Source organism: Trematomus bernacchii, unplaced genomic scaffold, assembly GCF_902827165.1.
Source record: "Trematomus bernacchii unplaced genomic scaffold, fTreBer1.1, whole genome shotgun sequence".
NCBI classification, from domain to species: domain Eukaryota; kingdom Metazoa; phylum Chordata; class Actinopteri; order Perciformes; family Nototheniidae; genus Trematomus; species Trematomus bernacchii.
The window spans coordinates 3,486,893-3,502,641 of NW_022988050.1; the positions used below are offsets into that span (position 1 = coordinate 3,486,893).

The 15,749-nt window shown below is 39.7% G+C and overlaps 4 protein-coding genes across 5 annotated transcripts; 3 read left to right on the plus strand and 1 right to left on the minus strand.

Annotated features, from left to right (window-relative positions):
• The first annotated feature begins 9 nt into the window (after positions 1-9).
• Positions 10-2,655, plus strand: gnptg (N-acetylglucosamine-1-phosphate transferase subunit gamma). Of its 2 annotated transcripts, none has more exons than XM_034120096.1 (11): positions 10-164; positions 281-335; positions 424-491; positions 670-724; positions 834-917; positions 1,006-1,099; positions 1,428-1,542; positions 1,623-1,705; positions 1,860-1,988; positions 2,083-2,164; positions 2,237-2,655. In XM_034120096.1, exons 1-11 carry the CDS (start codon positions 98-100, stop codon positions 2,338-2,340), a joined length of 936 nt encoding a protein of 311 aa, XP_033975987.1. In that variant the 5' UTR covers positions 10-97; the 3' UTR covers positions 2,341-2,655. The 2 variants fall into 2 exon arrangements, with proteins under 2 accessions (XP_033975987.1, XP_033975988.1); XM_034120097.1 differs by having other exon boundaries at positions 2,258-2,655.
• A 37-nt stretch (positions 2,656-2,692) lies between these two features.
• Positions 2,693-15,256, minus strand: LOC117474081 (uncharacterized protein C7orf50). The gene is made up of 7 exons (XM_034120099.1): positions 15,147-15,256; positions 14,660-14,797; positions 14,469-14,564; positions 14,067-14,162; positions 5,479-5,675; positions 4,466-4,547; positions 2,693-3,895 (listed from the first exon to the last, which is right to left on the minus strand). Exons 2-7 carry the CDS (start codon positions 14,780-14,782, stop codon positions 3,716-3,718), a joined length of 774 nt encoding a protein of 257 aa, XP_033975990.1. The 5' UTR covers positions 14,783-14,797; positions 15,147-15,256; the 3' UTR covers positions 2,693-3,715.
• On the plus strand, positions 6,442-8,789 carry LOC117474075. Its single transcript, XM_034120093.1, has 2 exons — positions 6,442-6,909; positions 7,395-8,789. Exons 1-2 carry the CDS (start codon positions 6,907-6,909, stop codon positions 8,451-8,453), a joined length of 1,062 nt encoding a protein of 353 aa, XP_033975984.1. The 5' UTR covers positions 6,442-6,906; the 3' UTR covers positions 8,454-8,789.
• LOC117474077 (G-protein coupled estrogen receptor 1-like) lies at positions 10,408-12,693 on the plus strand. Its single transcript, XM_034120094.1, has 2 exons — positions 10,408-10,672; positions 11,487-12,693. The coding sequence occupies exon 2, from the start codon at positions 11,628-11,630 to the stop codon at positions 12,669-12,671; it is 1,044 nt and encodes a 347-aa protein (XP_033975985.1). The 5' UTR covers positions 10,408-10,672; positions 11,487-11,627; the 3' UTR covers positions 12,672-12,693.
• Positions 15,257-15,749: the final 493 nt, after the last annotated feature.

Genomic DNA, 15,749 nt, shown 5'->3' on the forward strand with positions numbered 1-15,749 from the left:
GTTTTGATCACGTGGTCTGTCATCTGACCAGCGAACACCAAAGTAGGAAATGTAGAAAGCAACACGATAGCACATTTTAGTCAGTAAAATAACAACCATGCACTGTTTGTGTAACGGAATACATGCTTTATTAAGGATTTTGGTGGTCTGTGCGTCTCTTTTCAGTAAGTACTTTATCGATCCGCTGAATCTAAGTTGTTTTATTTTAGTAATACCTAACCATATGCGCTGTATTGCTGGTGGGATGGTGTGTCTGATGTCGACCTGTTTTTCTACACAGTTAACCATGGATTGGCCGGTAAAATGAAGATAGTGGAGGAGCCAAACACTTTTGGGTAAGTCAATTAAAAACACATCTATCCCATTGTGCACCTTGTTTAATTTAGCCCCTTTATAACTGATATTTGCTGTGTTTCTCTTTAGGTTGAACAATCCTTTTCTGTCTCAGGGAAGCAGACTACAGCCTAAAGTGACCCCATGTCCAGTGTCTGGTATAATAATTTGACATTATTTGAAGCCTACATTTTATTTAATCCTGTGTGTGATTACATGTTGTAAAGTAAAGGATCAAATATTAGATGTTGACATCTAATCAAGATGTTTTCTGTTGATCTACTACTCTATCAGACTGAATTCATTTACCATATTTTTATACATATCTTCCTTAAGGCCCTGCACATTTTCATCAGCTCGCTGGAAAGTGCTTCATTTATACAGAGTCAACGTAAGTAATTTACATCCAAAACAAACCGCCTTTCTGCTGGTTCTGTACAAGGACCCAGCTTCAAATACAAAACAATAACACTGTATTTGTGTGTTTGGTTATTTTGCAGGTATAAATATGAATTCTGTCCATTTCACAACATCACCCAACATGAGCAGTCATTTAGATGGAATGCTTACAGTGGGATACTCGGGTAAGATACGCTTCCCTTACACACCCGTTTACCTTAATAGGGAATATCAATATTTGAATTACTCATGACTTTTGCATGTGCGTTACAGGATCTGGCAGGAGTGGGAAATGGTAAACAACTCTTTCACAGGCATGTGGATGAGAGATGGGGATACCTGTGGAACGAGAAACAGGGAAACAAAGGTTAGTGGGGCTAAAACTGTTTAAACTCTTTCTGGTTGTCATTTAACAGAATAAGGAGCTCCCACTGACTTCTCCTATGTCTGTGTTTCTTCTTAAATATAACACCAATTAAGTAAACCTTTAGGAAATAATAAACCTTAATAACCTAATAAATACATTTGTTAAAAGACTACTTTACCCACAATATGAACACGTGTTTTGTTTTTACACTCCTTCCTAATCGGCCAAATCTTTCATTTATATATGAACTCAAATTCATTGTAACAATTAATCCACAATAAATACATAAAATGTGTCTTATAAATAATTTCTCTTCATGTTTTTGTAGGTGATTTTTGTCTGCAGTGAAAGCAGCAAGCTCTCTCAAGTCTCAGAGCCCAGTACCTGTGTGTACTCGCTCACATTTGAGACCCCACTTGTTTGCCATCCACATTCGCTTTTAGGTAAGACAAAATAAATATCTGACACCGCAAGTCAGTGTAATTAATAGTGATATATAATCATATTTATGCTCTTTTTTTAGTGTACCCAACACTGAGTGAAACGCTCCAAAAAGAATGGGATGAGGCTGAGCAGGCTCGCTATGAAGGACTCATTACGGAGCAGGTAAGAAACTGTTAGGCTGATCACTTGCAAGCTTAAGAAGGGCATTAAGGGTTCCCAAAGTGATTCTAACACATACATATATATCTTGTTACCATTCGAATCAAGTTGTTGTCATATTTTCTTGAAACTGACACACAATGTCTGTTTGATGCAGGGATACAACAACCTTTTAAAGGATATTTTTGAGGATGCCGGTCTCCTGAAGAGCCAAAAGGTGAAGATGAAGCTACCAGAAGTTGTCGCTGATTCAGGAACACACAACTCCTTACAGAAATGTACAGAGGTGAGTACATTTGTTTTCTCGCAAAATAGATAGATTATAACAATACTGTTTCAAATGTGACAGAAAATCTATATTTCCTTAATGTTTCATACAGGATCTCGAAAAACAGCGAGAAGAGGTTAAAAGATTGCGCTCTCTCCTCACTCAACACAACATTCCCTTTTATTCAGCGCAAAGTAAGTGAATTCAACCAGCCTGTCTTAACTACTTTAAGTGTTATACAGTGTCAATACCCCGGAATAATTCAGAAATATCTTTGCTTTACGCAGCACATGACCCAAAAGGCCCACCAAGTACAACAGTAAAGGAGCAACACCCACGAGGAGACCAAGGCCTTCTTGATCAGCTGTGATAAATCTCCCAGAGCAAGTCACCTTCTCCATTTAAAGCACCCGATTGGAGATTTTTTGTTATCAATGCAAGCAACACAGACAGTTGTTGGACAATGTTGCCGTCACTGCTGAAAGGATTAGATAGTGACGCTGAGAAAAACTAAACTCATTTATGTGTTACATACTTCTGACTTTAGCAGATTCTTTTTTTTTTTTTTTTTTTAGGAGTAATGACCCTCAGCTGGATCTCTCGAGGACTTTTCATCAGTCTTGTTAATGAAGGAAATTCTGTCAACATGCAGCATATTGAGAAATAAACTTTTTTTTTAACAAAGTTTTGAGAGAAGAGAAAAATTGAGTCTTTGAAAACTCTTGCAGGTAAATATTTGTATTCTGTACTGTACTTTGTGGTTACTGCATACAGAAACTGGATGTCCTGCTCCAGGTAGAAGGTACATCAGAAAACATCTATAACAGGATAAATGAACAGGACATTAAGCATTTTATTAAATAACTTAAATGTGTGTCAGACCAAAAGACAAGAGTAATGGTAAAAAAAAAACTTGAAAGAAATAAGCATATGGTGATATTTTTGTGTGTGTCTTGATACAGTGAGAGGAACTTATTTAAATGTCTTTGAATATTAAATGTACTGTATTTGGATGCATTTCTAATAATACAGGAAGTGATGTCAACAGCTTAAAATTACAAAGAGATTCTGTTTCCTTCCTAAAATTAAGAGTCAAAACTCTTAAGTGTGTGTGTAGTGCAAGACGCCACTGCTTCTCCTACACCTACTGTACATCTGTTGAGGGCAGACTGTATGTGAATTGCAGGGAAAACAGAGTCTACACAAATGAGTAGTTAAACACACACGTAATGTATTATTATGTATTGAACATGGACTACAGGGCTCCAAAACATATGTATCATGCTTATACCTCGAGTGGATGAGAAAGTTATTCTCATCAGTGACTTCACAGATTATGGACCTGACACGTATAAACATGTCTCGACTACAAACATTCCTGAGACTTCTTACTCTCATCTTTCCGTTGCATCCTTAGGGGGGTTTAAATCTCTACTCATCTGTCCACAACGGTGCAAAAAGCTATTTGTAAGAAAAATAAACTTGAGAATGTTATACTATATGAAAGCATTTGGGTGAGGCAATGACACACACGCAAGGAATGTCAAATGAGGAAAGAAAGGTTAACCTAGATAGATTGAACATTGTAATGATTAAGTGTTATTGGGTCAAAATGCATCTTTTCCTTAAAAGGGCTGGTGCAGAAACAACAGGTTTTAGCTTGATAATCAGGGGTCATTCAGTCCACTGACCCACAAACATGCTTCAGTCTTTTTCTTGTGGAGTTCATGTGTGATGGTGGAGGGTTATGAGAGCAGCTGGATGACTTCTCTGGCTCTGTGTGCCCTCTGCTGGACATCTTTGTCCTCTGGTGCCTGTCCCGACTCTTCGACCAGCACCAAGGCCTTCTTCACCGTCGTGTCTTTGGCTGCTCCTTGGAGCCCCTCCAGGTACTCCAGCAGCACGGAGAACTTCTCATCTGGAACCTGAGAGAGAGTTATTTATGATTATGAATCCTGTTGTCTGTCTATTAGTTCAAATATTATATTTTTTAAAGAAAGTAGTGGTTGAAAAATAAATATTTAATAATGTAATGTACACTAAATGGAAGAATCTTATTTTAAAGAAAGAAGGTAAAAAGGTATTTAGGTAACAGAAAAACATTTCTAATGATCCTTCTGTTAGATGTGATATTTTATTTGTTTTATGTCCTATATATTTATATATATTCATGTTGCACAGTTGGAGGAGCCTGTGACTTAAGTTTGTCATTGCCATATCTACACTGTAGCTAATGTGCATATGGCAATAAAGCCTTGAATCTTACATTTGTGAAATTAATGTCATAAGAAATTAATCATTTTATTTCCCCTTTTGAAAACTGAGACTGATGCCCTGTAGTGTTTTCTATTTATGCCTGTCTTTCTTCCTGGGACTTTGGGCACAAACAGCTCATTATATTTGACAGTGGGTGTAACTCACAAACAAATCAAACAGGAAGACCTCGCTCTAAACTGCTAGAAATCCCCCATCATCACCACGCCGTTTTATTTTACCTGTTCGGAGTTAAACATGTGCTGCAGTAACCACGTCTGCCTGATCTTCTGGAACTTCCACTCCGCACGGTTTTCAGACCAGCTGCAAAAGACAAAACCAGAGCGAGTTGAGTTACGAGAAAGGTGTTGGCTTTTGTTACCACAGTTCGTAGCATGTGTTATTATACTGGGTTGCTTCATAGTGTTTACTTTGTGCTGTCCTTGCATATGCAAAACAATTGGAAGAACCCTGACCTTAAAACCTGCTCCAGAAATGTACTGTTGCATTATCGTATCACAAAAGACAGATAAGACAAAGACTAGTCAAAACCAAAGTGGTAAAGGGTGAGCTAGCCTGAGTTTAAGTCCCTGATTTGGGTCAATCTCAACCAAACTGAATCATACACCTCCCACAATGCAAGATCTTTCATAAACCCTGCCTCTCTGGTGAACACCATCTTTTAAAGTTAATGCATACAGTTTGCCACAAAGGCTTTTTGTTTTACATCTCAATCCAAAATAAGACTTCAGGGATTGTTGTTTTTCTTCCAGTCTTTAAAAAGCTTTTTCATATTTTTGTTATTACTCCTTATGACTAGTATGCTGAACTTTGTGTGTGATTTCCATTTAAAATCATACATTCACCACGAACAACACCCACAACATAGACAAAAGGTCACACTTCTGACAGCTTCTTACCATGAGTAATGTACATTATTAAAGTGGTATTTCTCTTGAGATGCTGTATTGAATTACATTTCTTTGTTGATTACATGTGATTTTGCTGTGAAATGTAACAGATATACTTCATATTTGGTACCATCAGCACTAAATAAAGGGTTTAAAAGGATGGTTTTCAAAGCTTTTTTTGTCTTGTGGATCAATATCATAGCTTAAATACCATAAAAATAAATGTTAACACTATATATGTGAATTGTTTTTGAGCCATCTTCTCCGGGCTTTCTGGTAAAGAGGATACATGGACTGATCGTTTTCTATTTGACATTATGCACCTAAATAAGAGCAGCTCTTACCAGGTGAGGTAAACTAAGGCCTGCTGAGGACCAGTGGGTCCAGATGCTGCTTCAGTTTTCGGTACGGTCTCTCCCTCAGCTTTAATCCGCTTTTTTTCCTCCTTTTTCATGACCTTCTTCATCTTCCTCTCCATGACCCTCTTCTGCTCGGGGCTCAGGTCCTCCTCTCCCTCCAGCTCATTGGGCGGATCAGGAATCTGTCGAGGCAAAACAAAGGCTCATGGGAGTTATCTACATTAACAGACCTTCCTTTTTAGACCCTTAGGGAGGCTGTGGCTCAGTGGATAGTGTGCTGGACTTCGAATTAGGGGATAGCAAGTTCGAGTCCCACTGCAGTCAGCATGTCGTTGTGTCCCTGAGACACTTCACCCCAAATTGCTCCTGTGGGGATTGTCCACAGTATTGAATGTATGTAAGTCGCTTTGGATAAAAGCGTCTAACAAATGACATGTAATGTAATGTTATCATTTTCTGCATTTGTGTAAAGCAAAATGAAACAACCCTAAATAACATGCGCGGTGATTGACTGATAAGAAGAAATGTCAGAACAATAATTCTACTTTTGTGTACTGAACAGCCATTTCCTGCCAACTTTCAGTATTGGTCAGTTTTCTGGACTAATGCCTGAAGCATGACATATCTGAAATTGTATTTCTACAGTAAAATGTAAAAATAAATTAGACATTTTGTTTTGCTAAGGCATATTGACAAGTGAAAGCTAAAGCGCTGTTTGAGTCTGAATCACTTCCTGTTGCGCTGCAGGTCAGAGGGCTGTTTCCTGTGTCTGCAGCCTGACATCACACACATTTACCCTGTGGTGTGCAACATCCCGCTACCGCTGCATGCAAAGCACGCACTTGCACTGTATAAAAATAAACATGAGTGTGAAGCGTGTGAGAAAAATATATTTCAATTTCCTCACTGCTAAACTTTTTTTTTTGCAACAATATCACAAAGGAAAATAAATATGATCTAAATTTGAAACAAGTTAAATGCATTATCTAGCTCCTCATTTGTCTGCAGAATGATTGATGCTCTGCAAATTATGCTAAACTTAACCTAAAGAAAAATAAAGAGACCAAATTAAAGTCATTTTACTGCAGTAGCCAGTACCGACAGCACAGTTTAAAGACTGCGTTTAAGTCTCAGAGGAAGTTAAACAAGGGGCACAGTATGCTCTGATTTAACGGACCTCAGTTTGCACGGTGATGAAAAAAAAAAAAAAAGAGGGAGGGGAGGTAAGATTTGATCACATGGCCACGAAGTCATTCTGAAAGTATGCTATCGAGGTATCACCCAAAAGAAATATAAAAAGTCCTTCACGGTGAGCAGCTGTGTCCGACCAACGAGCATCTTTTTCAGAGCTTTGAGTGGAACAGCGGGGCCGGTGGAGACAAAACAGAAGACGAGGCGGTGACGGAAGCAAAAATGGTAAGTGGAAACATGTGTTGTTACAGAGCAGACGGTTACTTAGAGGGGGAGCAGACAAAGACTCGCTAACTCAAACATGTGGTCGTAGAAAAGAGTTTAGAAGGGAAACTTTTTACTAAATCTAGTCATCTATAATAAATCACTATCAGTGTAGCTCTTATTTTATGTGATTTAGGATGGAAATGCCCTGCTGTATGTTGTAAGAGTTCCTGTGAAGAACTCATTTAATGATTCATAGGCAGATACATTGTATTCACTTCTATAAAAACAGAAGTGGTAGAACTAAATGTATTTCACTTGTTTTGCACAAAAAAAACCCATCTGGACTGGTTATAAATACTAAGTAGCCAAATGATCTGAACTTTGCAGATAGTTCTCTAGATTTATTTTCTCCCCCGATGGGAGGAACTGCTTGACAAACAGTGGAGGGTGATGCTGAAGAGCACAGGATGTCATCACTGGGTGTTTTCTCTTTTCATTTCCAGTCTAACCAAAGCGAGGTTTTGGTCCAAACCGGGATGAACACCACACCTCCGGTTTTCAACACCATCCTGAACACCTCCACTTCGACAGTCTTCCCTTATGACTTAGACAAAATTGCAGCCCAAGACATAACCTCCAGGGCGAACTATATCTACAGCTTCCTGGCGGCACTGGGTTTCGTGGCGGGCTGCTTCCTGTTCTACAGCTTCATCCAGACGTACAGAGCGCTGAAACGGCTGGCCTGGCTCAACCGTCTGCTCTGGGCCTTCTGTGGCCTCCAGCTGCTGCTTCTGCTCCTCTCTCTGCACGTCGTGGTGCACATTCCTCGCTACCTGCACACCACAGGTTTGGGCTGTGCTGCTCTCTCCTTCACCATAAACACAGTCTCTCTCTGCAGCCTGTTCGTTTTGGTGCTCATGGCTTACGTCCTGACCCTGGATCCTCCGTCCCACGCCCTGCTGAGGAAGCCTTGGGTCTGCGGGGCTTTGGTGAGCCTGACTTCTTTTCTTATTGCTCTGATGCTGGCTGGGCTTCGCGGACCCAGAGAGGGTATGCAGGTAAAAGATAAGTGTTTTATGGATCCAGTCAGTGCTGGTGTCTCATATGCCTCCGCGAGGTTGAGCCTGGCTTTTTTGATTCCCTACCTCCTCCAGCTGGGACTTCTCATGGCTGGCTGCGTCCGGCAGTGGAAATCCAGAAGACGTTTCCTCTCCGGCTCCGAGGAGGGTCCTGTGTTCCTGACGGTCACCGTGGTCATGTTTTTCTGCCAGCTCTTCTACAGCGTGGTGCTGGTGAGAGGAGCACAACTCGCTCAGCTAAAGAAGGAGGGGCTGAGCTACCACGAGCAAGCGTTTCTGAGGGTGGCCGAGTTTGTGTTGTTCTCAGGGAGCAGCGCCAGCCTCCTGATCGTGCTGCTCATGCACCGGCCGTGCAGAGAGAGTCTCCACGGAGCGCTGAGGCAGCTGAGGGACTGCTGCAGGAGCCCAGGGGCCTCGCAGACCAACAGGAACATCATAGCCCCCCACATCGAGATCACAGACACGCTACAGGATATAGAGTGATAGAGGACAAAACTCTCTATATGACAACAAACTCTGCTGATGCATCAACAAACTTTTGGAATCTGATGTTTAAGACATATTTAATCTATCTTTAAAATGTTTTTGTTTCTTAAATGACAATTTTAATGTTTTACATGCATGTTTTTCTCTTTTTTAGCTTCCAACTATTTCTTAATTTCCATTTTTGTACTATTTTATTTAAAACCTTTGGTGCACATATTCCAAATTGTGCAACATGTACTTAGTCCTCAGTGCTAAGTCACTGTTGCAAAAATGAAAATATGTTTATAAAGTTGTTGTAATAACTGAATGAAACCATTAAAAGGACTGACTGTTGGTTGTATTAGCAATTTTATATTTTGTTAACCTGCTTTTGACACGACACGAAAACAGACTGTTTGCATAAACACGTCTTGCACAAAAGCCCATTTACTCAAACTGCCTGGAAAAACCTCTCAGTTTCCCAGAATGCAACATAGGAAAACATTTCCTCCAGGAAAATAAAAGTCAGGTTTTAAGTTTCGTTCAACAGTGTCAATACTCTCCATGTACTTATTTCTGAAGCTGTTAAAAAAACAAAACAAGCCAGTCGAAGTGAAACTCTGAACTTTACGGCTCATTTCATGAAATATATGGGCACGAGTTCTAGGAATAACTGAGCTGCACGGATCACATATTGCAGTGGTGCCAACACACAGTGGCGTTAAACGAGGGACCAGTAGGAAACTTAAGACATGGGCTTGGTTGCATATGATGCTGGCGCTAGGGTTGCAAAATTCCGGGAATTTTCAAAGATGGAAACTTTCCACGGGAATTAACGGGAATAAACTGGGAATTTTCAAAATTGAAGTTTGGCTCTTCATAGGGAACTTAAATATAGTTGGGGAAAGTATATTTTAGCATAATCTTGACTAAAACAAACAGATGCCATTCAAGTACACTTGAATATCCATGCCATAGCACACTGCTTACTGCATGGCTATTGAGACCACACAAAGGTTCGCAACAGGCTCACAAATGTGAGAGTGGAAAAACTGGTTGGCATTCGGGCAAACCTAAGGCTCTTTGAGCCTGACACAGAGCCATCCTCAACAAGGCTGGACAGTGACACTGAAGAGGAAGACTCAGAGTTGGATGTTGATGAGGCCCAGGAAGAGCCTGTTGACTGAAAGGGTTTAGCAAAAATGCAGAGGATTGCTTGAAGGAAGATTTGCATGTTTAATGGGACTGTTTGGAGGGAGAGGGGCTCTTTTCATTTAACATTTTGAATGGGACTTTGTGGGGATTTTTGGATGGGGGTGCATTTTTGTTCATTTTTTAATGAGTGGGGTTGGGGGGGATGAGTAACATTTAACTCAACATTCCCGTTTTCGTTCTTCAATGACACAAATAATTGTTCAATAAAATAATTAAAACTTGTTTTGTTCTACTTAAAATTTTTTTTTTAAAGAAAATCTGTTGAAATGTCATGTCGAATATTTCCAAAATTCCCCAGCTTAACTTCCCATGGAAACTTTCCGCCCCTTTGCAACCCTAGCTGGCGCCACATTTAGTTTCAGATCTGATTCACACTGTGTTAAATCACAAAAGCAGCCATTTCAGGCAAAGATCTATCATGCCATAGGTCAATCACAAAAATATGTAATGTAAAATATGAAGTAGCAAATCTTCTACATTCAACATTGTTCTTATCTTTAATAAGTCGTTGTGTTTTAAGGAGTCAAAAGAAACAATGGAGTAAGACTAGCCTGCCTGTCCTTCTTCTTGTTTTGTGTAAATATAAACTGTTGTTCTCTTTGCCAGGAATCCCCAGACTCCCATATTTACATATTGTAACATAATACAATCATAGTCATGTACACAATTTGGTATAAGTCTCGACAAGTGTCCTAACCTAACATAATTATGTATGCATATGAGAAGTATGAACAGAAATACACCGGGTTTATTCATTGTTTGTGACTTATGCTGTATAACAAACAAAAGCAAGGACGAAAAAAAGAGTTCTGTGTTTTACCCAAAAGATACTGTGAGGTGTGTGTGTGCGCGTGTGTGTGTGTGTGTGTGTGTGTGTGTGTGTGTGTGTGTGTGTTTCTTGCTGTAAGTGGTGGGTGGTACCACAACACTTCTCTGGATTCACTGTGACACCTGCTTTCAAAGTCACCACCGTATGGACAGGGAGGATTAGAAAAACTGAAATGCAGTGCACGAAAACCAAGGTAGGTTCCTTAAAAAAAAATATATAAATCAAATATAATTTATATTGAAGCCAACTGACTTTTTCTGTCTTACAGTTTTCTGCATCTAGTTAAATTATGTACAGTAGATTTGCTTCAACTAGCTGTAGCACAACTCTTGAAAGTTTTAAGCTTTTTTTGAAGTATTTATTATTTAATTGATAGAGAAAAACATCCCAGTTTTGCAATGTTTTATCAAAAGAAGGATACTCTGAATCTTCACGCAAATTTGATATTTCTTGCGTCCTGAAAGCCTATTAATTCACACTAGGGCTGTGTAACATAGCAAAATCTTCTGTCCTCGATATGCATTCAAATATGCCATGTTTTCTGGTAATTCAGTTCATAAATTGACTATACAGTATGAATAAACCACAGGAAATCATTTTCTGTGTGAATTAAATAATTGACATATGTAAAGTAAATTCTCATTTAATCAAGAACTCGATTGCAAGAATTACAGTTTTAAATAAAATAGTATAAAATTAAGTATATGAATTTCCAGCTATTACATGACATACATATACTATGTGTACATGGATGGACTCAAAAACAAGGTTGTACAAATGTATTTCTCATCAAATCTTATGAGAAACTTACATTTGTATGCACTTGTTATTGTTTTAGAAAGCGTACTTGTGTATCACGATATCTCGACATATGAATTCATCTCGATAAGATTCCATTTGAATAGGATAAATAATCATATAGATCGTAAAGCAGCCCAAATTCTCAATACATCTAATTCTTAAGGAAATGAAAACATTGACTTACTGCATTTCTCCTCTCTGTCTAGAACAAAGAGCGGCCATCATTACACTTTCAAAAGGACCACGACGCCGAAAGAGGAAACAGATGACACCACAATCTCCACTGGGGCTAATACCTTGGAAAACTACTGCTAACACCAGATCGCCACAACAGTGCAATAAATAATATGGACACAACGATGTACGTGGATAATATCGTCTTTCCTGCTCAAATAAATGACTCAAATGCAGTCATCTCTGATTTCCTGCTGGCAGAAAATCCTCAGCGTTACATTATCAGCCTCTTCCTCTCCAGCCTCTACATTATATTCCTGTTCCCTGTTGGCTTCATCGGGAACATCCTCATCTTAGTGGTCAACCTGTACGACAGGGGCCGCCTCTCAGCCCCGGACCTCTACTTTGTGAACCTGGCCGTGGCCGACCTGCTCCTCGTTGCTGACTCTCTGATCGAGGTGTTCAACCTGAAGCGGGGCTACTACGACCGGCCGGGCCTCTGCACCTTTATGAACCTCTTCCAGCAGGGCAACATGTACAGCAGCGTCTTCTTCCTCACCTGGATGAGCTTTGACCGCTTTGTCGCTCTGACCGGCTCCATGGGTCACAGCATGCCTCATCCCCGCCTCAGCTGCTGCCTCATCTGGGTCTCCTCCTCTCTGCTCACCGTGCTTCCTTTTGCCATAGCTCAAAGGCAGCATGCAGGAGAACTCCACTTCTGCTTTGCAAATGTATCGCAGATTCAGTGGCTGGAGGTGATGCTGGGTTTCCTGCTTCCTTTCTGCATCTTGGGTCTGTGCTACTGGAGAATAGCACAGGTGCTCGGGCAGAGTCAGAAGGTGCAGGGCGGCCCCCAGCCGAGGCCTCGCAGGCAGAAAGCTCTGAGGATGATCTCAGCAGCCGTGTTGGTGTTCTTCCTCTGCTGGCTCCCGGAGAACGTGTTTGTTAGTGTTCAACTTCTGAGAGGGGGAGCAGACGGCGGCACGCTGTGGCAGGACTACCCTCTGACTGGTCACGCTGTCAGACTCGCTGCGTTTTCTAACAGCTGCCTGAACCCGCTCATCTACAACTTCCTCGGGGAGACATTTCGGGATAAACTGAGGAGAAGATTCACGCTACGCAGGTCAGCCTCAAGAAAATCTCTCCGTGCGGCCACGCAACCTGCTGCAGCAGAGTTTCCGTTAGAATTTGTTTTTGTCGGTCAACATGTCCGTTAACGTTGAAATCTTCCGGACAAAATGAGAAAAGTGCCGGTCAAAGGTCTTCGTTATTTATTGAGCTTTAAAACAAATTGATATGATTCGATATTAAACAAACTAATTATAGTAGATTAACTACATTATTTAAAAGTGTACAGTAACTTATAATAACACGGGAATAATAAATGGAGCGCTCTCTCTCTCTCCTGGCGGCCCGTCAGTATCATGCAACTCGCGGATCCAGTAATGAGTGACCCGAAATAAACATATCTATAACTAGTTTAGGTAGTTTGAGAGGTAGCCTAATTAAAATAGCTAAGTGTGATTTTCTAACCTGAAGTGTGTGTTTTGTTCTGCTCACCGCTGCAGGGGATCATGCAGAGCTGCGTGTCGACTCGTCAGCAGCAGCTGATCTCTCTCTCCCGTCAGATTAGACTTCACTCGCGTTTATGTCCATATCGATCCGATCTAGCTAGTTCTAGCTAATGATATGACTACCTGCTTATCAAGACACCTAAACAATAAGCGTCGCTATGCAACCGGGTGAGGCCGCAAAGTATAGCGCAGCATTATGCATTTGTTTACATGCCCACCGGAACCCCGAGGCATTACCAACAGATCAACGCACAATCCACCCATACAGGACATCTCTTTCTCCACATTAAATGTTAGACATTAGAATTGACTATTCTTGTCTGTCACATAAGTGGCGCAACTGATGCGGTATTGTGCCAAGGGGAAATTATTTTGACCGGAGAGATTTAGATTTGCCGCTCTTCAGAATATTTTACTGGTCAAAGTCCGGTAATTACCGGCTAACGGAAACTCTGTGCTGCAGATCCAACCAGTCTGCACATTCAGGCTCAAACATCCTTCCACAAACTGGGCTACTCCAACAAAATAAATAATGCCATCAGTGTAAAGACATCAATAATGGAGAATGTGAGAGAAAGGACTCCAATGGCTGTGGAACTGTTTGTGTTGAATCAGTTATTTAAAAACAATAAAAGGCCAAATAGACAAAAAAAACTATGGAAATTCCTTAAAAGTGACACCTTCATGGCAATAAACCGGATTCTGACCAAATAAAACTTCTGAACAGTGAACAATGAAGGAATCCTAACCAGGAAAAGCTGACAACAACACAAGGGATGTAGCAAGCATCCAACCAATCTTTGCCATTATAAATGAATTTAGTAATAAAACTGTTTTTCCTCTCACTAACAACTGTCTTCCAAACATGTCTTAGATGCTGTGCATTTTGTTGTTTAGCACCATTACACATCTGTTTTTTGAAGACTGTATCATTTCCAGCACAAGTAACATTTTCTGTATGAACCCACACAAGTAAGCAGTCAAAATTCACCTGAATACTCACAAAAACAGGAGGAAACAAATGGAAAACACACATACCTCACTTTGTTCGGTCTGTTCTTTCTTTTTGTGTTTCTTTTCCTTTTTGTGCTTTTTATCTTCTGCTGTGATGGCCACAACCTGTACTGGAGCCTCCTGAAATAAAATATATTTTTATTTGAGCAATATCAGTTATTGTCATATAAAACAGGTACGACTGTTTGCCATTATAAATACAACTCAATTGTACAAATACTATATAACCTCTCACTAACAGATTTATCAAACACGTGACTTAGATGCTGTACATTTTGTTGTTTAGACCCTTTAAACATCTATATTTAGAAGACTGTATCATTGCTAGCACAAGTAAAGAGGTTTATGTATGAACCCACCCAAGTATACAGTAAAACATCACCTGAATACTCACAAAACGGGAGGAAACAAATGGAAAACACGTACCTCAATTTGTTCTGTCTTTTGTTTCTTTTTGTGTTTCTTTTCCTTTTTCAGTTTTGTATCATCTGCTGTGATTGACACAATCTGTACCGGGGCCTCCTGACATAAATAAACAATCATTGTTTATATAGGAGCAATTTCAGACAGTGACCTCCAAAAAAAGGCACAGCTACAATGACTGCTGTAGTGCTCACCTCAACTTCCATCTTCTTCTTCTTCTTTTTGACTTTAGTGTCCATTATTTCTTCCTCATGAACCTCGCTGACATCTGAATTCAGCTTCTTCCTTTTAGACGGACTTGTCTTGTCTTTAACCATTATATAAATGTTCTTCTGTAAAAACAAAAACATGAGCATGTTACTACACAACAGAACACATACATTGAACTACGTTGTTGGCATTAGTGACAGACAACATAAACAGAGACTGAGAAAGATGAGGGCTTTTGCATGCCTAATTTGCTGTGATAAACATAACCTGAAGCCAATACTGGGGAGTATAAATAATTTCGACCTGGACTATAACTAAATATGAAAACTCGCTACGTAGTTTTTCATGGCAACAAATACAAATGTGACGCTGTTTATGGTATATACAGCAGTAGCCGCATAACACTGCTATTAATACTAAAATGATATCATAGAACAAACAAGTATTTTATCACAGGATTCTCATACTTACTTGAACTGCAAAACAAGCGTGTTAAGATCTGAAAAGCACCGATCAAGCATGGGATCTCAACCAGGAAGTAATTTACGCCTAGGTGAATTCTGATTGGACGGATATCGCTCTTTGTTTTCTGATTGGACGACGGCTGTGACTGATTCAAAGACCCTCGATTGGATGGTAACTGAAACTGCAAGCGTTTGTATTTATATTGTATGATAAACTATATTAAAAGTGTGATAAATAATGACGGTTCAGGATTGATAGTGGTTTGTAAATATTTCTCAGTACTAAAAATGCAGCATTACAACTCTATGACATACAATAATAATACAATTATAGTAGGAAACAGACAATTAAATGCAGTGTTGTTACAATGTGGTGTCTGAAAACATAAACGCAGCTAGTAATGAGGATTTAAATTATATGTATCAAACATATATGTATATATATATTATGAATATTAATGATAAGATGAATTATGAACTTAATTAAATAAATGTGGTTGCAGTTGTAGTTCAAAATGTTCAGTGATGTAACAACATATACTACTGTTTTTTACAAAACATCGAATACAGACCACTTGGGGAAAATACATTTTAACAATATGATAATTAT